The sequence below is a fragment of the Limulus polyphemus genome, unplaced genomic scaffold (assembly GCF_000517525.1).
Source record: "Limulus polyphemus unplaced genomic scaffold, Limulus_polyphemus-2.1.2 Scaffold485, whole genome shotgun sequence".
Classification (NCBI taxonomy): domain Eukaryota; kingdom Metazoa; phylum Arthropoda; class Merostomata; order Xiphosura; family Limulidae; genus Limulus; species Limulus polyphemus.
In genome coordinates this window covers 293,388-319,767 of record NW_013666095.1, presented here as the reverse complement: position 1 = coordinate 319,767, position 26,380 = coordinate 293,388, and the positions used below count along the sequence as shown (strand labels likewise).

The 26,380-nt window shown below is 29.9% G+C and overlaps 1 protein-coding gene across 1 annotated transcript in view; it reads right to left on the bottom strand.

The window, feature by feature from the left end:
- Positions 1 to 1,579: 1,579 nt before the first annotated feature.
- The window catches only part of LOC106458556 (myotubularin-related protein 13-like), a 121,615-nt gene continuing 96,814 nt past the window's right edge, over positions 1,580 to 26,380 (bottom strand). The window contains exons 27-40 of the mRNA XM_022384800.1: positions 26,075 to 26,187; positions 22,420 to 22,668; positions 21,276 to 21,448; positions 20,399 to 20,575; positions 18,646 to 18,750; positions 17,995 to 18,180; positions 15,968 to 16,297; positions 13,935 to 14,168; positions 11,196 to 11,291; positions 7,527 to 7,740; positions 6,344 to 6,499; positions 4,329 to 4,483; positions 3,691 to 3,822; positions 1,580 to 1,679 (exon numbers count right to left, since the gene is read on the bottom strand). Of these exons, the coding sequence (XP_022240508.1) occupies positions 1,587 to 1,679; positions 3,691 to 3,822; positions 4,329 to 4,483; positions 6,344 to 6,499; positions 7,527 to 7,740; positions 11,196 to 11,291; positions 13,935 to 14,168; positions 15,968 to 16,297; positions 17,995 to 18,180; positions 18,646 to 18,750; positions 20,399 to 20,575; positions 21,276 to 21,448; positions 22,420 to 22,668; positions 26,075 to 26,187 (2,413 nt within the window). The 3' untranslated portion in view covers positions 1,580 to 1,586. The remainder of the gene's footprint in view (positions 1,680 to 3,690; positions 3,823 to 4,328; positions 4,484 to 6,343; positions 6,500 to 7,526; positions 7,741 to 11,195; positions 11,292 to 13,934; positions 14,169 to 15,967; positions 16,298 to 17,994; positions 18,181 to 18,645; positions 18,751 to 20,398; positions 20,576 to 21,275; positions 21,449 to 22,419; positions 22,669 to 26,074; positions 26,188 to 26,380) is intronic.

Genomic DNA, 26,380 nt, shown 5'->3' with positions numbered 1-26,380 from the left:
ACAAGATGGAGTTATTGATTCACAATTGAATTAGAAAAATTAGGTCATCATCTTACCGTATACAAGTAAAAAGTGTAAAATCTACATGATGGAGGAACAAATACGATTCTATTTTACAGAACTAGTTTAATGAAAACATAAATGAAGGCACTACTATTGAAAATATATTATCACAAATATTTAAAGTTTCACTGATGTTTTGCAAGGTCACATCACTTGATTTAACCTGTCCACACATTAAAAAACAGAAAAGGAAGACATTAAGAAGTTTACTTTCTAAACTTCCAAAATCAAGTTTATGTGAATTGTTTTACAACATTAGATTAAAATTGTCTTCAAAATAAGAGTATTTTTTTAACAAAACCAAAACACAATGATATAAGAGTATGAAAAAATTGGTCCAAGTGACAGGAATTCCAACCAACAATGTAATATCACAATGTATTGTAGTCTATCTCTTCTTACAGATGCAATGAAAGTGATTTCACTTCAGGCAAGAACATTTAAAAATTCCTGACTTTGAGTGTAAACAATGCAGTTACTGCTTCAAAAAATAATAGGAAATAACTTTTTGTTCACATCACATTTACATTCTTTCTATCATTACACAAAATGGTAAGGATATGTATTCATATGTTAACTTACCATCATTACTAATATGGTACATTAATGTACCTCAGACATCTAAAATACCTACACCTTGATGAAAACAATATCCTGCTTGGCAGGCAAAAGGTACCTAATAACATAAGGAAGAAAAAACATCATTCAGGAACATTTTCATCATCACCTTATGTGCTGGAACAGTAACAGTTCAAATAAGCAGTAATATCATCTACCAACAATAATGAAACAGGTATTTTGCTGATACATCCTAAGTTACAACCAGAGACACATTATGTGAGATGTATTCTAAAATTAGTTTAAAACTGTCTTCAAAATAATAGTACTTTTAACAACACCAGAATATAAACAATCACATAAGAGTAAGACAAAATAGGTCCAAGTGACAGAGATTTCACCCAATAACGTAGTATCACAATGTATTGTAGTCTAACTCGTCTTATAGAAAAAATGAAGATAATCTTCTTCTCGTGGCTTGTCAAACTATTTAGGTGTTATATCTGTTTCAACATATAAAGCTTTTGAAGCTTTCTTTTGAATCAAGAGTATCAAAAAAAAACTTTCTATCACTTTAAAATTTTCAATCAAAATTTCCTGTGGTACTCCTCTGGCTTGTTCAAAATACTGGGGGCCACAAAAACTTTATTTTATTATATTTTTCACAAGGAAGTTTCCTGCAGCCAAACAAGTCTTGTGAAGAGTTCCACTCTCTCAGTTTCCTGCCACCAATGGTACAGCAGTAATGGTAAAAATATTGCCCTGATGTTAATTACCCTTTCCTCAAGTGGTAATTACAGCATTAGAACTAGTTCTTTTTGTAAGATAAAAACAGTACATCATGCTGCATTAAATTATATACTTGAATTGCATTTTCTTGAGCTCACTTTTCTACTTTTAATGGTTGCACCAGTTACATTCCCCTTGAAAGCTGCACAAAGCTTGCATGAGTGGTTTATTTTTTTTTACTGCAGACAGGCCTGTATCTTCTCTATCCATTCTTGGGCTGCTGGACCATCAGCTGCCATGAAATTGTATATTCTCCTTACAGTCCTCAACTGGAAAAAAAAAAAGTTATGATTTTCCTTCACCAAATTCATAATGAATAAACAATCTAGTCAGTGTAAAACTGTATAAGGTTCATGACAGAATTAATTACACAAAAAATTAACATTTTAATACAAGGGTGAACTAGTTAATTTTACTTTATAAAATTTGTACAATATTATATACAAAAACAGTATTACAGTAAAGTAAAAAAATAATACTTTTACTGTATTTGGAAGATATTCTATATTTATTATTGGAGCACTGGAGAAATGCTCTGATTTTATCAAGTTCTACCGAAAACATAACGATAACAATTATGATTTAAAGAGCAAATATTGATTAATTAATATTAGATTATCAGATTTTATTACAGTGCACCAAATTATTATTAAAACATACATTTCAATAATTCTCCAATACTTCTATATAAATATATTGTAAAACAAAATATTCAAACCTGAAAACTTTACATTATCTGTTCTCAAATGTAATGAGAATTTTTTTTTTTAATATACAACATGTAAATAACATTTTTTAATTCATTTTTTGGCCAATCATAATATAAGTTACACAGTTTAGTAAAATAAACAAATATTTGTCAGATATAATTAAAAGATAAGTTAAAATAAATTAATTAAAAGGTAAAAGTTTAAAAAAAAAAGCTCAGGATTAATTCCCCAAACAACATAATTGATAAGCCAATTCAAGTACTGCAAAACTCACTGTTTGCTGTAGAGATTGAGAAGAACTTGAAATAAAACACCCACTTTAATTACTTTGATGATTATATAACAAAGATTAATACATATTGTTTTTTACAGTTCATATTTGGTTATATTCCATAGTAATACAGAATGTAATTCTGCACAAATTTTAGTAACTTAGACATTTTCTTTGGAATTTAAAAGATTATTCTCATCTTTTGTACTTTTTTGGTATTTTGAAGGTTATGATAACTGAAGTACACTATTTCAACGTATTAAACAAAAATATACAAACCACTAATAAATATTCATATATTTTCAGCTGTTCTGTACAATTGATGATGCCTATGGAAAGACACTGAGAATATTTGGTCTTTATTTGCTCCAGTTTACCAGCTAAAAGTACCTAATCAGAGTAGTTGAAAGCTTAAAGAGCATGGATTTTTTTATTTTTTTTGAGCAGGTATCATATGCATTTGAACCCTGCTCATCCATCCAAAAATCAGGAGCTCTATCACAGGGTCAACCTGTGCCCAATATGTTATTAATGAATGTTTATTTAAGTTATTGTACTTCAACTATTAATAGCTCATGTTTATATTTCTGCATAAAAATAATTAGTGAAAAGAAAGAGCCTTACAATACTTTACCTCTCCATATCCATTGTTCTGGCAAAATTGAGGATAGATTTTCAGGAAGAATATATTTAATGAAATATGAGGTTGAAAATAAAGAGCTATCTGTACTTTAACACACACTTAATGTTCTTTTGACTGTATACAGTTTTTCTGATACAGGAAGATTTTTCTTTTCTAATACACTTTAGATCATAATTATTTATTCCTGGGGACACCAACATGAGGAACATGCATTAAGGAACTGTAAAAAAAACAAACTGATTTAAAAATACAAATGATCACATTACACAATAACTTTTATGGTGATTCATTTTTAATTATATCTCAGAGATATATGAAAATCAGTGCTTCCCAAACTTTTTCAGCTCGTGGCACACTTTTAATGTCCAAACGTTTTTGCAGCACATGTAAATAAATCTGTAAGCCAGGCCTAGTAGCACTCGCTGACTAAGATAGGCAGAATTCACTGTTATACTGTGTATCAAGGAGAAAATAAATCAAATTAGAAATTTTAAAAATTTATTAGATTAATAATAAATTTACATTACTAAGTAAAAATTACTTAATAATTGCAAAAATTCCACATCACACCCGAGACCCTTCCGCGGCACACAGTTTGGAAAGCACTGTTCTATGGTAACAAGTAAAGTCTGAATAACACAAATACTAAGACATACGTCAAAGAATGCTTTCTCATCACATTTCTTTGTCACCCCCTGTGGTGGAGCAGCTGATGTTACGGAAACAACATCTTCCATGTCGATGAATCCTTTGCAATGGGGCTCTTCCATAACATCATAGTAACGTAGCTGTAATATAGCAAAATTTCACAAAATGAGAATAAAAATAGGACTCTAGTAAAACATCAGTTCATAACTCTTAACAAGAAACATTTTAACTCTTGGTGTACTAAAACGACTTCATTGCAACATTTACAAATCATAAACTTCACATCATATGAAAATCATTCCATTACAGTATTCCAAATACAGGAAAAACAAGATAAACCTTACATTAAAACATAACTTTTACAGTAATGATAAATACAATCATAAACTAGTAGCTGAATAATCTTTAAGAACACGACACCAAGATAAAAAAAAGGAATGTACAACTGCCAAAAGAGATGTTATAAACTTTAAAATAAAATTCATGTAATAGTAATATATGCAACAGTAAACAAATGATAATGTTTACAAATATTAGTTTCTTATTTTCAGTTATAATCATGTAACAAACAGAGAATAAACATGGCATTTGCACTGTTCATATTACAGCAAAAAGTTCAAGTATTACAATAATGTATTAAACTTACTTGATGTTTGATAGAATCGAGCACAAACCATCTCTGTTTCCAACCTTTCAAAAGTGCTCCCCGTTTAAAAAGATAGCCTTCATGGGTTCTATTTTCAGCAACATTAGATGAAAACTGGTTGTAATACTGACTGCTGGTTTGTACTGTTGTCACACCTGGGAACATAAGCCACAAACTGTAACATAAATTCAACAACCACACTAGAAATATGGAACATCACACACATAGAACAGTCCAATAAAAATATGGTACAAGTTACAGAGTGAGAAAAGTACAATGTGTGGGAGAGAGATCTGGCAAAGTCAGATCTGACTATAGTAAAGAACCCTGTAGAGATTTAAACTCTACTGGCAAGAGTTGTATATACAGTAACATTCAGTTTAAAACCAAATGTTTAAACTCAGCTCACATCATCCAATTCCTAAACTCCTAGTGACATTAGAAGGCCATGGAAAAATATACTTGTTCATAATGAAAAAGGGAACAAAATAAGATATATTCATCAATATAAGCTCTACAAACAGATATTTTTGTGGGTGTCAATCATCTAATTTATAATAGAATTAATTGTTACTTTTATAAAGGTTAAGAAACAAAATTAGTAATTCAAACATTTTACTTTAACCAATCTTTTTCTCTAAATATATCATAACAACATTAGTTTGAATACAAGAAAAACATTATCATTACTATATATACTATTGAATAATTGTTAGAAAATAAAAATATTACAGTATCTGATATTCAGGTTCATTATTTCAGGTAGAAAATTCACAAATGCTTAGTGCCAAATGCTTCTAAAAATAAGTCAGGCACGTAAAAATTTAAAAGGATGTACCAAATTGGCATGAAAAATGTTATGATGATTGTCTTAAACATTCTAGGTAAAACAGCGTGTTCATTTCCAGAAGAAGAGTATACTCTGAACGTAAATCAAAATTTAAAATTTTTGTACCATGAATTTATTACCACAAATGCAGGGTTTATTTTACTTCTGTTGTTTATTAACTTGTTATTTGGCCAATTTCTACTAAGTTTCCAAACAAACCATTGCTCAACCAAGGTTCAAATCTTAGCTGAGCATATACAGAAAGTTAATGCAACTTACAGGTCAGTGTCATGTTAAATAGCGTACTTAGTTATATAAAAGTGGCATTTATGGACACTTTCCAGACTATTTAAATTTCTCCCTACTTATATATATGTATGGTTGATCCATATTCCTTTGTTTTACTATGCCATTAAGTACAAGGGATAACTCTGTTCTGGACATTCAAAATCCCTGTCTGAACATGTCTTTAAGTGTTAGTAAGGGCTGTTACATTCCCTTCCCAAAAGCAATTAATTTTCTGTGGTAGTCAAACTACCTATGATATATCAATAATGTCAAAATATAGTTCTGATACATTACATTTCACCATGACTATACAGTCGCTACAGTTGTCATGTGACTTCATTTGTATATTCAAAATAATTTGAATACAACATAGTCAACCCTCTATATATTCATCTTCCAGCATAATATATTTATTTAACGTTCTCAGAATTAAGAAATTCATAAGTCTGGCCAATGCAATTAATTATGAATTTCATAATGTTTTGTCAACATTTCTAACAAACTAAAACAACTGCTAAGTATTATTTCTGAATTCTAACATTTTCACATTTAGCTGAATTGGAAAATTTCAAAGTTACTAGATATTAGTTTTTTTCTCAGAATCAAAGTGTGGGTTGGAATGTAATTTAGTTAGCGTCTGAACCATTGACAGGTCAAGTAAAGCTAAAATGGATGTTAGTTCTCATGAAGTATTATTAATTTATGTGATGTAACAAAAAATGTCTACCATTAATTAAAGTATTAAAGCACTTCTTTTTGCTTAAGGTTACATGTAACATCCAAGTAAAAATTTTTTAAATAAAAGAGAAATTGGTAATACATATTGCATATACAAAATCAAATATTTCTCTACTTAAATGTGTTTGATATTTTCAAAAGGGAAAAGAAACAAACTCACTGGATCCCACTGAGGAATTCTCAGCACTTCCACCCTTGGACAGAGAAACAGATGCAGCTCCTGAATCGCTGACAGACTTGTATTTCGTACAGTTCTTGGGAACCGATTCCATACACTTCTCATGACAGTTGTAACCACAGTCCATACATCGCATACCTACAAATATGCCATATATTTGTCACTCAAAAGTCATACTTTGGTGTGAAGTATTTTATCTTAATCGTCAATAAGAAAAAGACTGTAGTACAGAGTACATACCTTAAATCTGTGTAATCATGTTTTAGTGAGAAAACCTGCTACATCATCATGTGTTCTGATGAAATATGACACAGTTTGTGCCATCAGAAATTCAACACTAATGGAATATTAATTATAGAACAAGTTTAAGATTATACAATAACAAATTTTATTTCTAATGTTTAAAATGATAAGATAATTTTCTGCTGATGATAGAATTAATCATACATTTGATCTTTAATGTTCAAAATGATCAGTTTTACACTAAGTTGAGATTTTATTTGGAAAAAATAAATTTATTTCCATGTGCATTAAACTTGAATTTAAAATCATTAGTAACGTCATGTAAGAAGACTTTAAAAAATCAGCTTCTTAATAGACTGGGTAATAGATAGCACTATACTGCAATAAGAATAATAATACAATTAAAGACTGATGTTGTAACTACTAAGCCAGGAAAAAACACCTGCTTATATATATAACATAAACTATATAAACATAGGGGGGAATGAGATCAAACATCAAATCCTGGTCCCATGTTAAATTCTGTCTTCAAATACACTAAATATTTGTGGGAATTGTAATAAACAAGCTGATGTACTTTTAATATACTTTACTAATAAATGAACAGTGAAGTCTTATGGTCAATTAATGACATCCTGAGAAAAATAACTTTGATATCTGCTGTGATACCGAATGCTTCATTTCCATTTTAATTTACTTTTAAACCTACCCTCAAACTTTGGGTCTAGTTTTGCATCTTATCAAATTAAGGATGCTGAATGTATTATTGAGTGTGAACACTGCAACAACTTTTCAAAATTTAGTTACTATGAGAAAATGTTTACTGACTCAAAACAGATCACAGTGATTGATTATAAACAATAATAAACATAGTTTCTACCATTTTACAACAGCAACTATGCCTAATCACTGAAATGCTTACCAGTTCTTACTAAACCCCAAAGTACATGGGAGCAAGAGTCACAATATGTTGGTGTGGTGTAATTGTACTTTTCAAATCTATGAGGATGGGAGTAAACCTGAGGCTGAGTAGTCTCTCCAATCATCTTGCCTCTAACCAAAATTTCAATTGTTGACCTTTTGTGGATGGACCTCCCATGGGATTTAATAAGTTGTGTGGTGAAAGAGACTTGTCTCTAGATAAGGAAATGTTTTGTTAGACACAATGAAAATAGGTTAGGCCATAATATTTGTGAATTGTTTAAAATCTATGCAAATGCTACATTAAGTTCTATACAAAACTAAAAACATTCAAAGATTAGTAGTGAAATGTATTCCATGCCCATGTAAAGAGTATTCAATTCCTACACATGTAATATAGTAAGATGTATTCTATATAAATTTAATGAGGATTCAGTTCATACACACATAATATTGTAAAATGTAATCAATGTACACTTAAGGAGGACTTAATTCATACAGATGTAATATAATAAGATGTATTCTATGTACATTTACAGAGGATTCAATTGATACAGATGTAGTATAATAAGATGTATTCTAAGTACATTTAAGGAGGATTCAATTCATATAGACATAATACAGTAAACTAGCAGAAACATCGCCCTACGAGTAGCTGTTCAGTCAGGATCTTGGTGAGCTGAACAGTGTACTTTTCTGTCACAAAATTGCTCCTGACTTCTAATTGCATCTTGGTGAGCAATTTAATATGCTTCTGTATTTCTGGTTTGTTCCTGGCATCTTCTCACTAGATCTTGCCTCATAAGTTGGTGAGCAAGCCTATCTCTTCCTTTCTGTAACTTTCATCCTGACGTTTCATTTTCTTTCTCAAAGTTTCAGACTTTCTCCATGAGAAGTCACTTTTACATTTGTCAATTTTTGGCATCATGATTTTAGACGTTTCTGATCACTTTATACTCATACTGAAGTAAAAAAATACTTGTGTAGCTTATGAAGATTAAGTTACTACAAAATTCCTGCAAATCTGTATGCAACAAACTCCATACAAATGACTTACGATTCCTTTGGTCACAGAACAATTCAATTCATAACAAATGCTTAGATTCTCCAGCAGATAGTCACTTTTCTTTTGAAATATCACAATGATTCTCCACTAAGAACACTCACTTTTAATTTCTGCATTAAATTCACTTTGCCACAATTTTGGAAGTTTTATCTAAAAAGTTAATCCTCTTGATAATAATAAATGTACAAAATTAATGTACATTATTAAAAAGGAAAGAAGGACCATTTCTCCATTAAGAAAGTGATTTAGAAAACAATGTTATAAAATAAGGTCCTATTACCTTTTTTAATTTTAGTGATAGTCTATTTTATAATATTTTTCATTTTGGTGCCATATAAAGTGTTATTGATTTATTTGTTAAAAAAAGTGAACACAAGCACTAAATAAACTTTTTTTTAATAAGAGACTCAAGTATAAAGAAACTTTAGGAAATTCCCCTTATGATGTTGTAAAACTGTGCAAAGTTTCATCCAAATCAGACTTAAACTGTGGGAGGAGTTTTGCAGACAGACGGACATTAGCTTCTTATATATAGATAAGATATATTCTAAGTACACATAAGGAGGATTAATTCACATACAGATAATATAGTAAGTAAGTATTCAAGTACATTTGAGGAGGATTCAATTTATACATATGTGATATAGTAAAATTTATTCTATGTGCATTTAAGGAGGATTCTATTCATACAGATGTTATGTAGTGAGATGTATTCTATGTGCATTTAAGGAGGATTCTGTTCACACAGATGTTATGTAGTGAGATGTATTCTATGTGCATTTAAGGAGGATTCTGTTCATACAGATGTTATGTAGTGATATGTATTCTATGTGCATTTAAGGAGGATTCTATTCATACAGATGTTATGTAGTGATATGTATTCTATGTGCATTTAAGGAGGATTCTATTCATACAGATGTTATGTAGTGATATGTATTCTATGTGCATTTAAGGAGGATTCTATTCACACAGATGTTATGTAGTGAGATGTATTCTCTATGTGCATTTAAGGAGGATTCTATTCACACAGATGTTATGTAGTGAGATGTATTCTCTATGTGCATTTAAGGAGGATTCTGTTCATACAGATGTTATGTAGTGATATGTATTCTCTATGTGCATTTAAAGAATAATAAATAGAAGCACAGAATATAATGCAAGTTTATCAAAATTAGTAATCTGAATAAGGTAAGTAATTATAAATACATTTTTTAGTTTAAACGAACCTAGTTTCACATAACAGGGCTTATGGAGATTTACTGTGCCCATTACAATCACACAAATCAATTGTTACTGTTGTAAACACATCTCAAAACAGAATAAGAAAAGCTGATTCAAACAAATAAAACACCATAATATTTGCTCTATCAATTAGAATTGTAATAATGAAAAAAAAAAGAATTTGGTTTTTAAACTAAACATTGTGAACAATTAAGCTTAGTGTTCTATATACAGTTAACTCTCTCAATTTTATAGGTAGTTACATTCCTTCCGATTTCTGCAGTTCCGTCAATACACTGTTCTTCATATATCTTATAGTAGTTTTGTTACAAGATAAAACTAGATAGCAATAACAACATATAAACAGATTAAAATTACAACCAAAAATGATAATGGAGAGTATTATTGGCAAATCTTGTGGTAAATAGTTTGTCTAAGAAAGATACAGGAGACAGAAAATATCTACAAGTTCTGGGCTTGGAAGATAATAATGAAATTATTTAAAGAAGCCACTAAAAATACTAAATCCAAAAATAATGCACAGGACTTCTGAACCCCATTTAAACAAAATAAACTTTATAGTACAAGTTATTAAGTAACCTGAAACTAACTCCTTCAGATGAATAACAGTAATCAAGTATTAGTAACATATTGTAACCTGATTTTTGACCTCACTAAAAATTCCATCTCAAGTACATGGGGTGAAAGAAACAGCAGTAACAATAAAGGAACTAATAACAGGCCAACTAAGAGAATTAAATTTTAAAATAGGAAGATACAGAAGAAAAATAAGATGACGAGCCTTCACAATACTGATAATCCTATTAACATATTGTGGTCTGACCTAAATCATGATCTTAACAGTTTAAGAATGCTTGTTACAGCACATTTCTTTCAGGTCTATGAGCCACAAGGTTTATAATTACCTGAAATACAAGCTGAGAACAAGAAAAATACATGACTTATATACAGGCTGAGGACTAGTGGCAGGAAGAAACATAAGAATTTCATACAGGCTGAGGACTAATGGCAGGAAGAAACATAATACTTTCATACAGGCTGAGGTGTCTAGCGAAAAGAAGGAATATAAGACTTTCATACAAGCTAAAGACTAGTAAAGTTTCAAAGATTAACTAGAAACAAGGGCAAAGTACTATGGAGCATCATGGAATAACAGGAGTATAGAAATATCAAATCATCTACAAGTTATAACTTAGTACAGAGTTGTTTGTGATTCCAATACAGTGTCAGCTGAAACTGAAATTCTTGCACACTGTATGAGAAGTGCAACTCAATCTGACGTATTCATAGAACAAAATGTTTAACTTCCATACATTCAGATCAAATTCCAATAATAATCAAAATATAAAAATAAAAACTCACTGTATGTGAATCCAAACTAGGTAGCTCTAGCTTATCCCACAACACCAGCCACTTCTGGGGTAAATGTCCAAGCTCAGTTTCAAGGTGAGGGATGACCTGAAAATGGGAGAAAACACTCTTGAAGAACACTATTTCTGTATTTGTGAACTTTACATACATTCAACTTCACAAGTTTGATCTTCTTTTCTACTCTTACTTTTTTATTGATCTCCAGGTACTAGCAATAGACAAAATCTAACACTGACCAGTCCATGTAGGTGATGAATCTTGGGTATACTAGTACTTTTAAACACATTAAGTCCACAAATTATACTCATATTTTTATTAAAAACTTTCTGATATAATATAACAGATATGAAGGCTATGCCTCAAACATGCATGTGACTGATCTGAGAGAAGTGGCAAGAGTGAATACCGTGAGTGACTAAATCATGAAAAAATAAATAAAATGGAATCTACACTTATGTTACACCTTTAAATCTCAAAGTTAGTTAAGGTTAAGTTGTCTTAGACATAATTCAATATGTGCAAATGGATGATAAAACCAATCTCCACACCTAGAAACTATGACCTTGGGTCACATGAACACATGTCAATTGTACTCAAAATACATTTCCCGATTTACATAAGGTGTGGAGCTAAGCACTACATTATTTTACACATATGATCATTATGCTCCAAAATAAAGACATTTAACTCTCAGCAAAAAGGGAAATCAAAAAGTAAAACTGAAAGACAAATAGGGCTACGTTTGAAGGTTTGTTTGCTTGCCAGGAATTCAAAGATAGTTCACCAGGCAGCATTCAAGCAGTGACAGATGAGTTTTTTTCTCTTGTTAATGGAAACTGTTTGTCAATTTTTGAATATTAATCATGCATTAAATGTTATTTGCATGGAAAATTAGATCTTTTGATTTGTATATGCCCACTACTTAATGAAAGGTTATTGTATTAAAAAAACAAATACACACACACACACCACCAGAATGAGATTATATATAGCAGCTACTTTCATGCATTAGAGCAAACCATTACGATGAAGCATAGAGGAACTGTTTCAATAAAATGTACTAAACTTATAGTGTATGAGATGTAAGATCCATATTTATTTTCTAAACAAAGTGTTACTGTTACTTTGTTCTGTTTTATTGTTTGTCTGTATTTTTACTATTTATTTATTTGGCAGATTCCTTTATCCAAGGCATATGTTTAATTACTCAACAATGTTATTAAAAAGAAATGTGAGTGATAATAACACTCTCTTGCAGCTTACTGTTACTGAAGTACCATATTTATCTAATAATAGTTAGTGTTACTCTGTTTTGTTGTTTATTCATTATTAAGTTCATTAAGCATACTTAATTAATCATTGTTTAATTACTCAACAATGTTGCTAAAAAGAAATGTGAGTGATAATAACACTCTCTTGTAACTTACTGTTACTGAAGTACCATATTTATCTAAAAATAGTTAATATTACTCTGTTTTGTTATTTAAAAAATTCTGAATTTTCCCCTAGTGTGAGAAATGTGACATTTTTTCTCTAGGCATCCCCTCATATCTAATTTATTCACCAACCCTCCAACAAGTACGAAATTTAATGTAAATTACTCATTATAATATTTTCATTGCCTTCAATCTTGTTTGGTTACACAGTCATGAAATAGAAAATCAGACCCCTCTTGCACACCCACCTGTCACATTCTCTCTTTCAGGATTTGTCAACAGTTCTCTCTATCATTTAATACTATATTATTTATAACCAATACAAAGCCAAGGTTTTAATCTATCATATAATGTATTATATTATATTGTTTTCTGTACAGAGAATTCTAGAAAGAAAAAAGGGTAATCTAGATTTATTTCAATTGTTTTTTTGGTGGTTATGAGGTTGGGCAAATTGACCAACCTTGTGTACAGTTAGGGTAGAGAAAATAAGAGATGTAATATAATGTTATACTGAAAAAAAAACGTTTGAAATATATTTAAAAGGTTTTAGAGAGTACCAAATGAAATGTGAGATTTTGAGATGAAGAAAGGTATTTTTAACCTTAACATGAAAATCACTTTGCACATGGACTAGTAAAAGAAAAATCCTTATTATAAATATTTCATTAAAAAATCTTATTTTTCATATGTAAAAGACATGTAATGTTTACTGAAAATCTACCAAATTTTGTGAAGATTCACATACTATATTAAAAGTTAGTAGTATCGTAACTATAACAAGTACAAAGTGGTCACGTGGTTGGTCAATTCGACTGAGCCCATGTTGAGACTTAGCCTATTTGGAACAGTAACAGTTAAGTACAGATTTGTTTTACATAAGTCAGCTCTAGTTCTTTTAATTTGTGACAACAGAGATGCTCTTGCAATGCAAGTATATTGTATGTAGCTATATAAGTATCGAACATAACATCAAGTGTGTATATATAAACCACATGTATTTTATGTTTTAAAATATAAAAACAAGATTACTGTTCTATACAACATATTTTTAAGCTACATGTAAATGCTTCATTTCATTTATATGGATTACCTGTGGAATAAATATCTTCGATCCAATATAAACTAGTAATTATGGTGAGGTCAATAATAAATCATGTAAATCACTACTGTCAAAAGGTTCGAATATTTATTCAATAATGTGTCCCAAAAACCTTTGAAGGTCAAAATTTACCATTTGTTTCAGTCCTGATGATAACCAACACATAAATATAAATTTACAATTCTGTTATACCTCTAATAACTGACCAAACACATCTGGTTGAACAGTTTGAATGTTATCATAACAGGTATTGACTATTCTGCGAGATGTCTCTCGAGAAATGCCGTCAGCTGCTTCTGATTCTTCTTCCCTTTGCTTCTCCATGGCAACTGCTTCTAGGTCATATGGTGGACCATGTGAAAGCTCTTCTTTAAGATAGTAATCCCAAATCTCCAAGTTGGAAATATTAGAATATGGTCGTAAGACCTAAAAAAAGTTAGAATTGAACAAAACAGACAATAATGCTTGCAGGACAAAATTAAAAATTTTTTTTTGTACACAAATTAATTTCAAAACTGAGATTACAACTGAACTACTTTAAACATTTTCATGCCCGAGCATATTTAACGCAATCACTTGTACAATGTGAAAAAGTGTTTATGAGATAGTATTTAGCTAGACCACAATATTTAGTACCTCAGTCATCTGTTAATCATTGGGCCGTATCAATTTAGTTATTGAGATTGTAACTATTATACTTTAGCTAGGTTATTGATCAACTGTCAAAATGTCAGTCGTTACCTTATTGGTTTATTATTTTCTTAACAATTTTTATTTCCTTCATTTTAATAAATAGCTTGTCATTATTTTCTTTAACTTTGCTATATTTTCATTACTATATTGTTTTAACCTTGTGTTTCTATCTTATGTAACATTCTTTTCTCATTTATTCCTTTCAGAACATCCTGCAATCAGTCGTCATTAGCTAACACTTATCTCTGGCTACAAATGAAAGTGTTTGCTTAAAACATTAGCAAGACAATAAAAAATATAACTAAAGATTTTTATGGTGATTTATCTCCAAAACTAATATGTGTGAGTAGTCAGTCTTGTGAAATAACTATGAAAAAATTTACAGTATAAATTAATTTCAGTAAGTTTTTTTGTACAAGTGGAACCAAACTCAGCTGATTATGTTGGTAGAAGTGCCTAAATTTATTAGATAGATTGTAATAAATAACTTCAGAAATACATTTACCTTCTAGGCAAATGTTTCCCTTATGTACTGCTCAACTGTCAAGGTGACAGTTTTTACATTTTAGTACTGCTCAACTGTAAAAGTGATAGCTTTTACATTTTAGTACTGCTCAACTGTAAAAGTGACAGCTTTTACATTTTAGTACTGCTCAACTGTCAAGGTGACAGCTTTTACATTTTAGTACTGCTCAACTGTAAAAGAGCTTTTACATTTTAGTACTGCTCAACTGTCAAGGTGACAAGCATACAAATCAAACTCAGCTGATGGTCAGCAGTGAAGTGATAAAGGTAATAGCTGATCATTACTAAATTGATGAACACAACAGCTGCTTTCTTGTAATTGGTCAGTACTCATTTAAAGTGTAACAGCTATCATCTTGACAGTTGTTCAGTACTAAAGAGTCACAGCTATCATCTTGACAGTTGTTCAGTACTAAAGAGTCACAGCTGTCACCTTGAAAGTTGGTCAGTATTAAAGTGTACCAATTGTCACCTTGAAAGTTAATCAGTATTAAAGTGTAATGGCTGTCACCTTGAAAGTTGGTCAGTATTAAAGTGTACCAGTTGTCACCTTGAAAGTTGGACATTATTAAAGTGTACCGGTTGTCACCTTGAAAGTTGGCCAGTATTAAAGTGTAACGGTTGTCACCTTGAAAGTTGGTCAGTATTAAAGTGTACCGGTTGTCACCTTGACAGTTGAGCAGTACTAAAATGTAAAAGCTGTCACCTTGACAGTTGAGCATTACTAAAATGTAAAAGCTGTCACCTTGACAATTCTTTTACCTAATTTTATATAGATATCACCCATTCTTTGTTAAAACAGAAGTGATCCACATAGTTCATATTTTTGGTATATTGAATACATAACAAGTGAATAAAATCATTTACAGAAATTAAACACTTTATCTGAAAAATTATAAAAAATACATCTTAATTAAAAAAGGGTTAATTTCTTTAAAAAATATTGGAAATGTAACAATATTTACTGAGATTGTAAATAATAATTCTTTAAAATTTTTAACACTTACTCCATCTTCTTGAAAAGGAATGTAAAAGAAGTTATAGAACATGGCAGATTTTGTCCACAGTTTGTCTATATATTCCCACAGTGAAAGACCAAGAACACTTGAGGTACTGTTAAGAGTACCTGTCTTTCCAGAGAACCCTGTTTCATCATCTGATCCACTGTCTAGACCACGATATTTAGATCCTCGATCATCTGTTAACCACCCTGCCTCTTCCCTCTCACACTCACTATCCAAAAGAAATGTGCGAAAGCGACACGAGGCATAATGGTAGGCCATAAATTTCAGAAAGTATTGGTTGAATTCGAAAGATAATGGAAATTGCAAATGAATCTATAAAGAAAAATATGGAGATTAAGTTCTATGTATCTCACAATTATTGGCTGATATGAATTTTTAATCATCATATTGTGTAAGAAAGAAGCCTATTCCTAAAACATAAACAATTAAGGATAGATAGAAATAGTAACTTGTTTTTCGTTATGGCCTAGCAAGTCTAGCCTTATATTGAAATATATGTTTCATTCCTCTACAGATACCACAAAAGTCATACTCTGTATAATGAAATGCTTAATTTTTTTAATATGATTTGGACATAATTTTCATTGGCCAATTCAACATATAATTTCAAAAGACCTACTATTACAGAAACAAGTTTATATAGGAAGAAGTTTAGACACTTTCATGCAACCTCTTCATTCTAACTTTTTGAAACTGTCAAAACTTGTTTATTTATAAACTTGTTGTTCCATAATAGTGGATATAAACTTCATATTATATTACTTTACACAATGTTGTGTATTTACCTACTAATATAATTTCAAGTTGTGAAAACTAACAGTTGTCTTAGTGTTAATTATTATGTATCCCAATGGAATTAAATTATACCTCTACAAATAGCTTACATATACATTTCATTTTGTAAGTTTTACAAATTAAAAATAAATTCTTCTACAACCAATTATTATTGCAAGATAATTTAAACTAAACATAATGTATACAATATAACTCATATTTTTATGAACGGACATGCCAACTACAGAATATGGCCCATGGAAGATTATTAAAACTTTCTGTCTTGTAGTTGATCAATGATAGCTTACTAATGATATCCTGCATGCAAAAATATATGACTTAACTTTTTTCCTTTTTACAAAGGGATGTTTGTCTTTCTATAACTTGTGAATATTTTCAACAGTTAGTTTAAACTAGCTTTTACTCATCTCACCAGCTGTAATTTACAACTCTTTATTAACAATAACCTAAAACAACACTTACTATCAAAACTATCAGATTTCTTGGTTTAATTTGATTTCACATGCTTTAAGCAGCCCATCAATATCAACATGATAGTCTACTTATTAAAGTTCTTTTGAAAACTTCAAGTGTTTAAAAGGTTCACTGCATGGAAATTGTTTCACTAATTAAAAGCATTTTGATTGCAAGTTCACAGCTGCCTAGTTCCAAAATGAATTATCAGAACAATATACACCTAAAAGGTCTTAAGGATAGTTTGGAAAATTTGTGAAACGATTTAAAAAAGAAGTACTTTGTGCAAAGTTAAAAAAATATGACATTAGTATAATAATGCACAAAAAATAAGTTAGTAACCATAAAAAAAACCTAAATAGCTTCAACAGACCAAGTTTTTTCATTCTCATGGATGAAGTAAAACTGTTCTCAGGTCACTAGGTATACCTATGACCACAGTATTTTGGAAGTCTGAGTTCAAACCAGCCTAACATCCACTAACTAATCAGAAAAAACTCAACCCTATTTAGAAATCAGTTTGAACCTGAACGTACAAGATGCTGTGATCACAGGCATCTATACATAGTGACCTGAGAGCAGTTTTACTCCATCCCTTGAGAATGACATGCATAGCCTCTCAAAACCAGTCAGGTTTTTGATATTTTGTTAATGCTTTACTCTTTTGTGCATTATTATATGCTGATGAATAATTATTGTTGTTGTTCTTCTTCTGTGAAGAGACATTAACTATAAGCATGAAAGAATAATTACAAACTTGCCTGATGAACAACATCCAGAAATTGCAAGAATACAGGTGTAAATCCACTGGCCAAAGTAGCAGCAGTATGGTTGCCTCTATGACTGAAACGATGACCAAATGCTAGCCATTCCTTCTCAATCAGGGTGCGAAATCCTTCAAAGGTACGGTAATAAGGATCAAGACAGAGCTGGGCAATAGATGATACCTTTAAGTAAAAACAAAGTTTGTGAAATATACATAAGCCAGACAAAATAAACAAATAAAAAATATCACATTGTAAAATACTACAATGTCATTCTGTAATACTTACTTATGGAAATATTTTACATGATCTATGAATCTTTTAACTTTTTGGAAAGCTTATTTAAATTATCTTTTGGATACTGACAGACTAATAATTAATATATACAACTAAACTAGGGCTTAATATAATTAAATCAATTGTAATTAAAATCTCTTTATCATTCACATAATCATTAACTAAAAAAAATATCAGAATGTCTACAAATTGTATTTCTGATGTGTGAATACGTACATGATAGATTCATTGGAAAACTGAAGTTTAAAGCATAACTGGAGCTTGTGTTGATGATAGCTTGTAACAAAGAAAAGTTTAAAACGTATTATATAACTTACATCATAAAACAACTGGAAAAATATATATACAAACCTGAGAAGTGAAATCCCACCCATCTTCTAGACAAATCATCACTGATGAGCCCTGCACATCCATCAAATCTACCACCACCCCAGAGAGTTGCAGGATGATTTGGAGCTGATGGTGATTACATAACAAACACCATTATAAACTAACAATGCATTTCTGTACAGTTCTTCACAATTAACTATTTTATATGTTTGGTCTCTATAATTATATAATTATAAAAATATATAAAACATCAAACTATATCTTAATCAAAGTGTATTATTAAAAAAATACACACAATAATTAAGCTATTTAATGAAGTTAATGATGTGTATAATTCCTAAAAATAAGATGAAGTTACAATATTTTATTCTAACCATGGGATAAAACTATATTTAATTATTTCATATTCTAACTTCTGAATTATTGCAAGGTGTCACAGCTGAAAAAATTGCTTCAAAGGCAAACTTCTTTTAACTATTTTTTTACTAATTTAACTTTTTACATAATAAAAACAGCTATTAAGTACATGTTCAATAAACAATATATGTTGTAAGAAGCAACCAAATTAATGAATCAAAAGTCTAACTAACTAATAATGTATTAAACGTTTGATATTTCAGTATAACATTATTCATAATTTTTACATTACACAGAACTATTTAATAGTATATAACTTATATTTTCTATGGCAGTATGTCATTTTAAAATAAAGAAAAGGTTATTTTTAATAATAACATGTTTACTAATCACAGTACCATTTAAAAAACTTTAACCTCATTAACTCTAAAATGCCCAATGGTGTTGATTTAAAGTGCTTGCCATATAATTCATTTTATTGCACTGAAACGAAGAAACTACTCTATGAAACAGTTTGAAACTTCAGAATTATTTCCTACAGAGTATGTAGCTTCTATAAATTAAATATTTAATTTTTTTATGTGATATTTGTATGAATTAGCAAATTGGAAATTCAAACAATTTCATTGCAATATGTTTTTTTTAAGAAACATTTAAATGTTGCAATTTTGTCAGGCATGATACAGTTTAGCCTAACTGTGAAACTCCTAATCAGTATAAACATTTTGCTGCAGTCATCACATAATTCTTATACAGTTATTTATTTCAAGTTTAAAAACCCAGAAAGAAATAACTTATAAAATATTAAAAATTAGGTTTAATTTTGCTGCTTGTTCTACCAATGTACTTTACTAGATGTTGATCCCTAGTCCTCTTTCTAATGTTTAATCATACTAGGGTCATTTCATCCAGCACTCTTTTTGACAATCTTATAGTGCTAATTTGTTTAACTAGAACCATTCTAACAACTATCTTGTCAATTTGGCTTCATCTAAGTGAAAAAGAGCGAAGAGAAGTTTTGTATAAATTTAGTTTTGAATTGAAAAAAAATTATCACATTATAGCTAAAGGCTTTCTTGTTTAACTTTATAATCGTTTTGTTTGATTTTTGTAACAAGTTGGAAGGTAATCAACATATTGAACTATTTCCTAAAGGTTACAAACGTGATATCTAGAGTTAGGTTAGTTCCATTTTTGATAGCTGAAAGTTGTTACAAATATTAAAAAACCTTAACAATGTTATTTACCCCTCTTATTATTTTAAAATACACTTTATCCCAAGAATGTGTTTGTGATATATCACAAATGACAAAACATTTCTGTGAATTTGTTCAGAAGTATAATTTTATGTTTACAAATAAACTTATTCTTATTTTTAGAAATGCTAGTTTATAAGATAAAATACATTTTCTCATACTTGGTTCAACCACTCTGAGTTCTCTATGCTTCTAAAGAAATTTAGGTCAGGATCTGTAATAGGGTCACTTGGGATACATGCACGCATCAACTTCTTGAAACTAGTCTTGATCTGACGTACGTCGGTGAAGTCAACAGGAACGAAGTCACAATTGGGGTAGGACTCGGGTTTTATACCCTATTTATGTTAAAAAATATTAATTGAAATACCATTAAAATGTTTTTAAAAGGTATAATTCCTTATAGTATGTATAATTTCTACCATTGCACATGAAGAAAGTAGATAATCTTGTATAAGTAACGTGTGATGTATCTATTTTGGCAAGTATTAGTGTATGTAATACTTTGACATGTGTGATGTATCTATGTCAGCAAGTCTTGGTGTATACAACATTTTGATGGGTATGATGTAGCTTAGTGAATGTAATACTTTTTTTAAATAATAAAATAAAATTATAAGGGTTATAATTTTAATTGCAGTAAGACATTGTCTTTGCCAATCAAAATTTCAGATGTGAAGAAAGATGGGAAAATAAATTTCCATAAAGTCACATATATACACATTTAGAATATATAAAATACTTCATTATAGATTTAAATACCCTTTTTATCAAAATCCTGAAATCTATCTACTGTCTGTTACAAATCAGTGCTATCTGTTACAAATTTTAAGAATTTTCTGACCTGTATAATGCTGCTTGTTGTAAATATGGCACATTTATTTGTATTATAGAACCTTACACTTAATGAAATGAAATAAATAAAATGAAATAGCTTTAACATACTCAGTATTTGAAACAAAAGTAAATTATCAACACAACGTGGTATTCATAGAAGCAAAGTGCAAAACAATATAAAAAATAAGAACCAATGCTTGCCTTGATCTGAGCTTTTTCTCCTAAGACATACAGTGCCACTCTGTGGAATGTGTGGATACTTCCTTCCAGTCCATCTGTGAAATCAGAGATGTGTGTTGTGCGGTAACCCATCTCTGAACCCAAACTAGTGAAGGACCCTTGTCTTATTCCCTTAAGGCTGCCCCATCGTGATTCTGTGAAGATTAAAATCTAGGTTAATAATCTTACTCTGTGACAAATAATAGAATGACTAATCTTCTATCTCGTTACATATAAAGTACAAAGTTACTTAGTAACTAATATAGTGCTGACTGAGTATAAACATATCATATGATAAAATGGACACTTGATTTCAGAAAAAATAAATAATCTGCTCAGAAACATTCTACACAAATTGTCTACCTCAATAACAATTTCCTTATTCTTTATCAGAAATATCTTCATGCAAAAACCTTAGTAAATCAAAAAACATTTTATGTAAAATGTAATACATAAGAGAATGAATCATTGAATCAAACAAATAACTTGGTAATTCTAAGCAGGTTAAATCTTATAATGTATTCTTGAGATAAGGGCTGAAAATATCAAGGGTACTGAACTGATGATTTAAGGTAAAGTTGTCATAAAAGCTTTTTGTAGTTTGCTTAGTACTCATAATTTATACTACTTATTATTAACTGCAATTGTTATTGTGGATTTTTGTAATATCTTCAAATATATTAAAGTCTAGAAATTATTTTTATGTTGACCAGCACAAAAAACTATAATTATAAATACATCTTTGATGTACAGCTCTTATAATAATAACTTATAGGCAAGAACAATGCAGTTACAAAAGTTTTATATTTAAAATAACTTACTATTCTAAATTCAGGAAAACTGTCTCAGCAATGACTTGAAAATGATATAATTAAGAGCAAAGCAAATATAAATGAATGCCTCATGCACCTCTTATTTAATAGATATTATCATCAAATTTTTCTACAGACTTGCACTCTTCAAACTCAAGACAAGTCTGTGAAAATATAATAGAACAGTAACATGAAATGTTAGAATAGTAAAAAATTCTCAAATTTCTTTAACATAGGAAATCTAGATTTCATAAGAAATTTGGCATGAGGTTAAAATTCCTAAAATCAAACACATTTATTTTTGTGCAACTAACGTCTTCCACTTTTCCCACCAGATGATCGCAAGGTGTTCACTGCCTTCTGCAAAGGGTTACCACGTTTTGCTAACTCAGGGGTTAATGTTGGAAAATTGTCAAGACCACTGGAACCCAGCAATAAAGAAGTGATACTGAGTGTGGAATCATTAAATCCCAGTCTACTTCCTTGAGCAATAGGTGTACAATCAACAATGGTAGAAATAAATTTCTCTTGTTCAATGTGTGCAGATGTTTCACTCGATGTGCCTATTTCAAAGAAAAACAAGGTCAAAGAAATTTTGAACAGCTTTACTAAGTATTGATTCATAAGTTTTGTTTATTTAGATATTTACTATTCACTTAAATTGTCCTTCTATGGACAAAAATGGGCATTTCCAACAACATTTGAAAATAAATATATTTAGACGGTGCTACAAAATTCTTTATTCTAAGCTTGTATCATTATTTTTAGTAAAATTGCAAGTTCACAGTGTCTTTACAGGATATCTAGCATTTCAAAAATCACTTATAGTTAAGAGTTTCCATGTTCTTTTTAAGATGTTTGCTGGTTAAAATACTTAAATTACAGAATACTATACGAGTTGAAGTACAATTTAAATGTAAAGTGTTATGTTTTATTGTAATAAATAAATAATTTTCCAACTAACCTGAAACTACTTAAATGTATGTTTGTAACCTTATTTCAAGCATTGTATTTCCTATTATTCAATTCTTCCTTACTTTGTAATCTAGTACATGGAGCTATTAACTCTTTCAGCACAGGCTCGGTCCATAGGACCGACCTCGCAACCACTTTGTGCTTGTTATAGTTTTCATGCTATAACTTTTAAATTAGTAATCTAGTACATGAAGCTATTAACTCTTTCAGCACGGGCTTGGTCCATAGGACTGACCTCGCAACCACTTTGTGCTTGTTATAGTTTTCATGCTATAACTTTTAAATTAGTAAGCGTATGTTAACGAAATTTAGCAGATTATCAGTAAACATTATAAATACTTTCATATGCAAAATATCAAACATTTTTTTTATTAAGTCTTAAGGTTTGTTAAGCAATGTTTTTCTCATGGCTTTTTTTTTGCATGTTGGATAGGCAACATGCAAAGTAATTTTCATTTTAAGATTAAAAATACTTTTATGCATCAGAAAATTTTCAAATTTCACATGAAAAATCCTTATAATGTCCAGATAGATATCAAATGTTTCTTAAGAAAAAAACTTTATTTTATCTGTTATTTTCACTACCGATTCTCTGTATGGGTTTGGTAGATCTGACCAATCTCGTAAACACCATAAAAAATTAGGAAATAAATATAATTATGCCTCTTTCATTCTAGAATGACACCTAATTATAACACAAAAACATAAATGTTTAGACTAAACAGCTTAAATCTCATAACATTATACATTTACATATATATTTATTGATTTTATTATATTGACCTTTCACCCGTGCCCTGGTATTACTATATCCAATAATATAAAACTGACCTTTAGTCTTTACAAAATGACCCGTCTATGCTGTGTTTTAGTAGACTAGTATTTGTAAAATACAGTCACATTTCAATTATTATAGATTATATATGTATATAGATTATTACTATTTAGAAATAACTTCTTAAACATATTTTTCTTAAAATCTAGAACAGTAACTAAAGAAGTAAAGCAGAGAATTATCTCTTCTGGTTATGACCTTTGTACTTGGTTGCTGCTTGACGTAGGTTGTTAAGCCTTTTAAGATTACGCACATGGAGGATATGAAACAAAATTTTTTTAGGTTTTTTTATATACACAGTTGAATAACCAGAAAATAATAAATTACTATATCGATACCACAGAATTCCTCTATAATTTATCAAGCTTAGTAAATAAGTTGTATTTTGGTCTAAAAAACATGAAATTTCAAGCAGACTAAAGACACAACCTACCTCCTTGAAATCTTGGTTCAAAAGAATGAGATGGCATCCTAACACTTGAAAATGGCTGAGAAAGCCAGCAGGGGGACATTCTGAGCTTTTTATTCGTTATTCACATGAAGTAAGTGTACACAAGGGACTGTTTCCAAAAATGGAAAGAGGTGAGCAAGGCCACTGTGTTTGATTCAGTACATGAGTGATATCTCAGCAAATAGAAAAGATATGAGGTTCTTATTTTATATTCTAGTTTGTCAATATTGGTAATTTGAGCTTCTAATTCGTACAAAACTATAGAGTTAGTATTTTGACATCACAAACATCTAGTTTGAACCAGTGCTGCATTCAACATACCACGTGACATGCAAAAATCGCTGTTTAACTGTTTTTTTTTAATATTTACTTTTAAACTTAGAAATTGAATAATGTATAATACTAAAATCTGATTTATAATCCACAATTATATACTAAACTGATTGACATAAATTCAATAAAGTAGTTCAATAAAATTTTGAATGCAAGTCATCAAACGATATGACATGGCCATTGAACCCTGTCAAATCAGAAAAGGATTAAATAAAATAGAGTATAGATAAAATATAAACCAACTCGCATAAAGAGCAAGATGAATAAATAATAAAATGCTCTGGCCAGTGGGTTCAATTATATTGGTAGTTAAATTTCATTTCAAATTTGTTTTATTACTTTGAAAAGACAGCAACACTATGGCAACATCTTTAAATATGGTTTGTTTTATCCTTATAACACGTGATTTGTAAGATGTCACACAGTAAACATTTAACAATGAATTTTTACTTCAATATTTTTGCACAACAGTTTATCATACTTATAGGATGAAATATTTATATTTTTTTCAATCAAAACTGGAAATATGTTATGCATAACAAAGTACAACAAAAATATATGAAACAGGAATGCCAAATTGGGTCTGGAATATCATATTTTATATTCCATTCCTCACCTTCAAATTTTTCATTATTTTATATTTTGAATTTTCTAAAGTGATTTAATCAAACTCCAAATCTTTCTCAACACTAGTAAATTTTTATCCTCCAAACTGATCCATATCACTACTAATTTCACTTTAAGTTATAAACACCCATTGAAAAGAACTGTGTCAAACAAAAATAGTCAAACACTCATGGAACATTTCTAACTCTTAAGTTCACATTAATTTTTCAGCAGAACACTCACTTGTCCTATATGTTTTAAATATGGGAATGAAAAAGTGAAAAGAGGTCATCAAAGACAAACAGCAAAATCAAATATCAAATAAAAACAAACTTAGGGCAAATAACTTAGGGTCAAATTCAAAGCATATAGGATTAGTTAAACTATCATAAACAATCTTTTTTCTTTCAATTACTTAATCCATTGACTGTGGCTGCAGAAGTTTTGCAAGCCTTACACAGTATATGGCACATTTGCATTCAACTGCCAGAGGCAGACTGTACCTTCTATAGCAAATCAGCAGCCAATGGGTTAATATTACAAAAAGTTGTTCATCAATATCTATTATTTTGATAACAAACTATAATTTTGATCTACTTTATTATTAAACAGTATCCAATTGTTTCAGAGTTTTATTAATTAGAATATTTTATACAGGGAAACAATAAAACTATCCAAATAAAATCAAAACTTTTGGATGAAAGATAATTCATTTAATTTCTAGATTAATAATAACATTCCATGGAAGATATAATGACCATGAAACTACCTGATGAAGCAGGTGGCCCTTTGAGTATGCCTATAACTCCTTTTCCAAGAAAACTGCTGCCACGTAAAAGAAGAGCCTTTTTTTGTGGATGGCACCATGTGATTACTGGAAATCTAATGTTAGAAAAACAAAGCTACACGTATCATATGTTGAATATACCACAGAAGCATAATACACACAAATCCTATGTACAATATACCACACCAAAAAAGCATAATACTACATCATTATTCAGTATTAAGTGCTAGTATTAGATTTACAGTTGTAAAAGGTCGAAAAAACTAAAGATATGGTAGCATTTTTTGC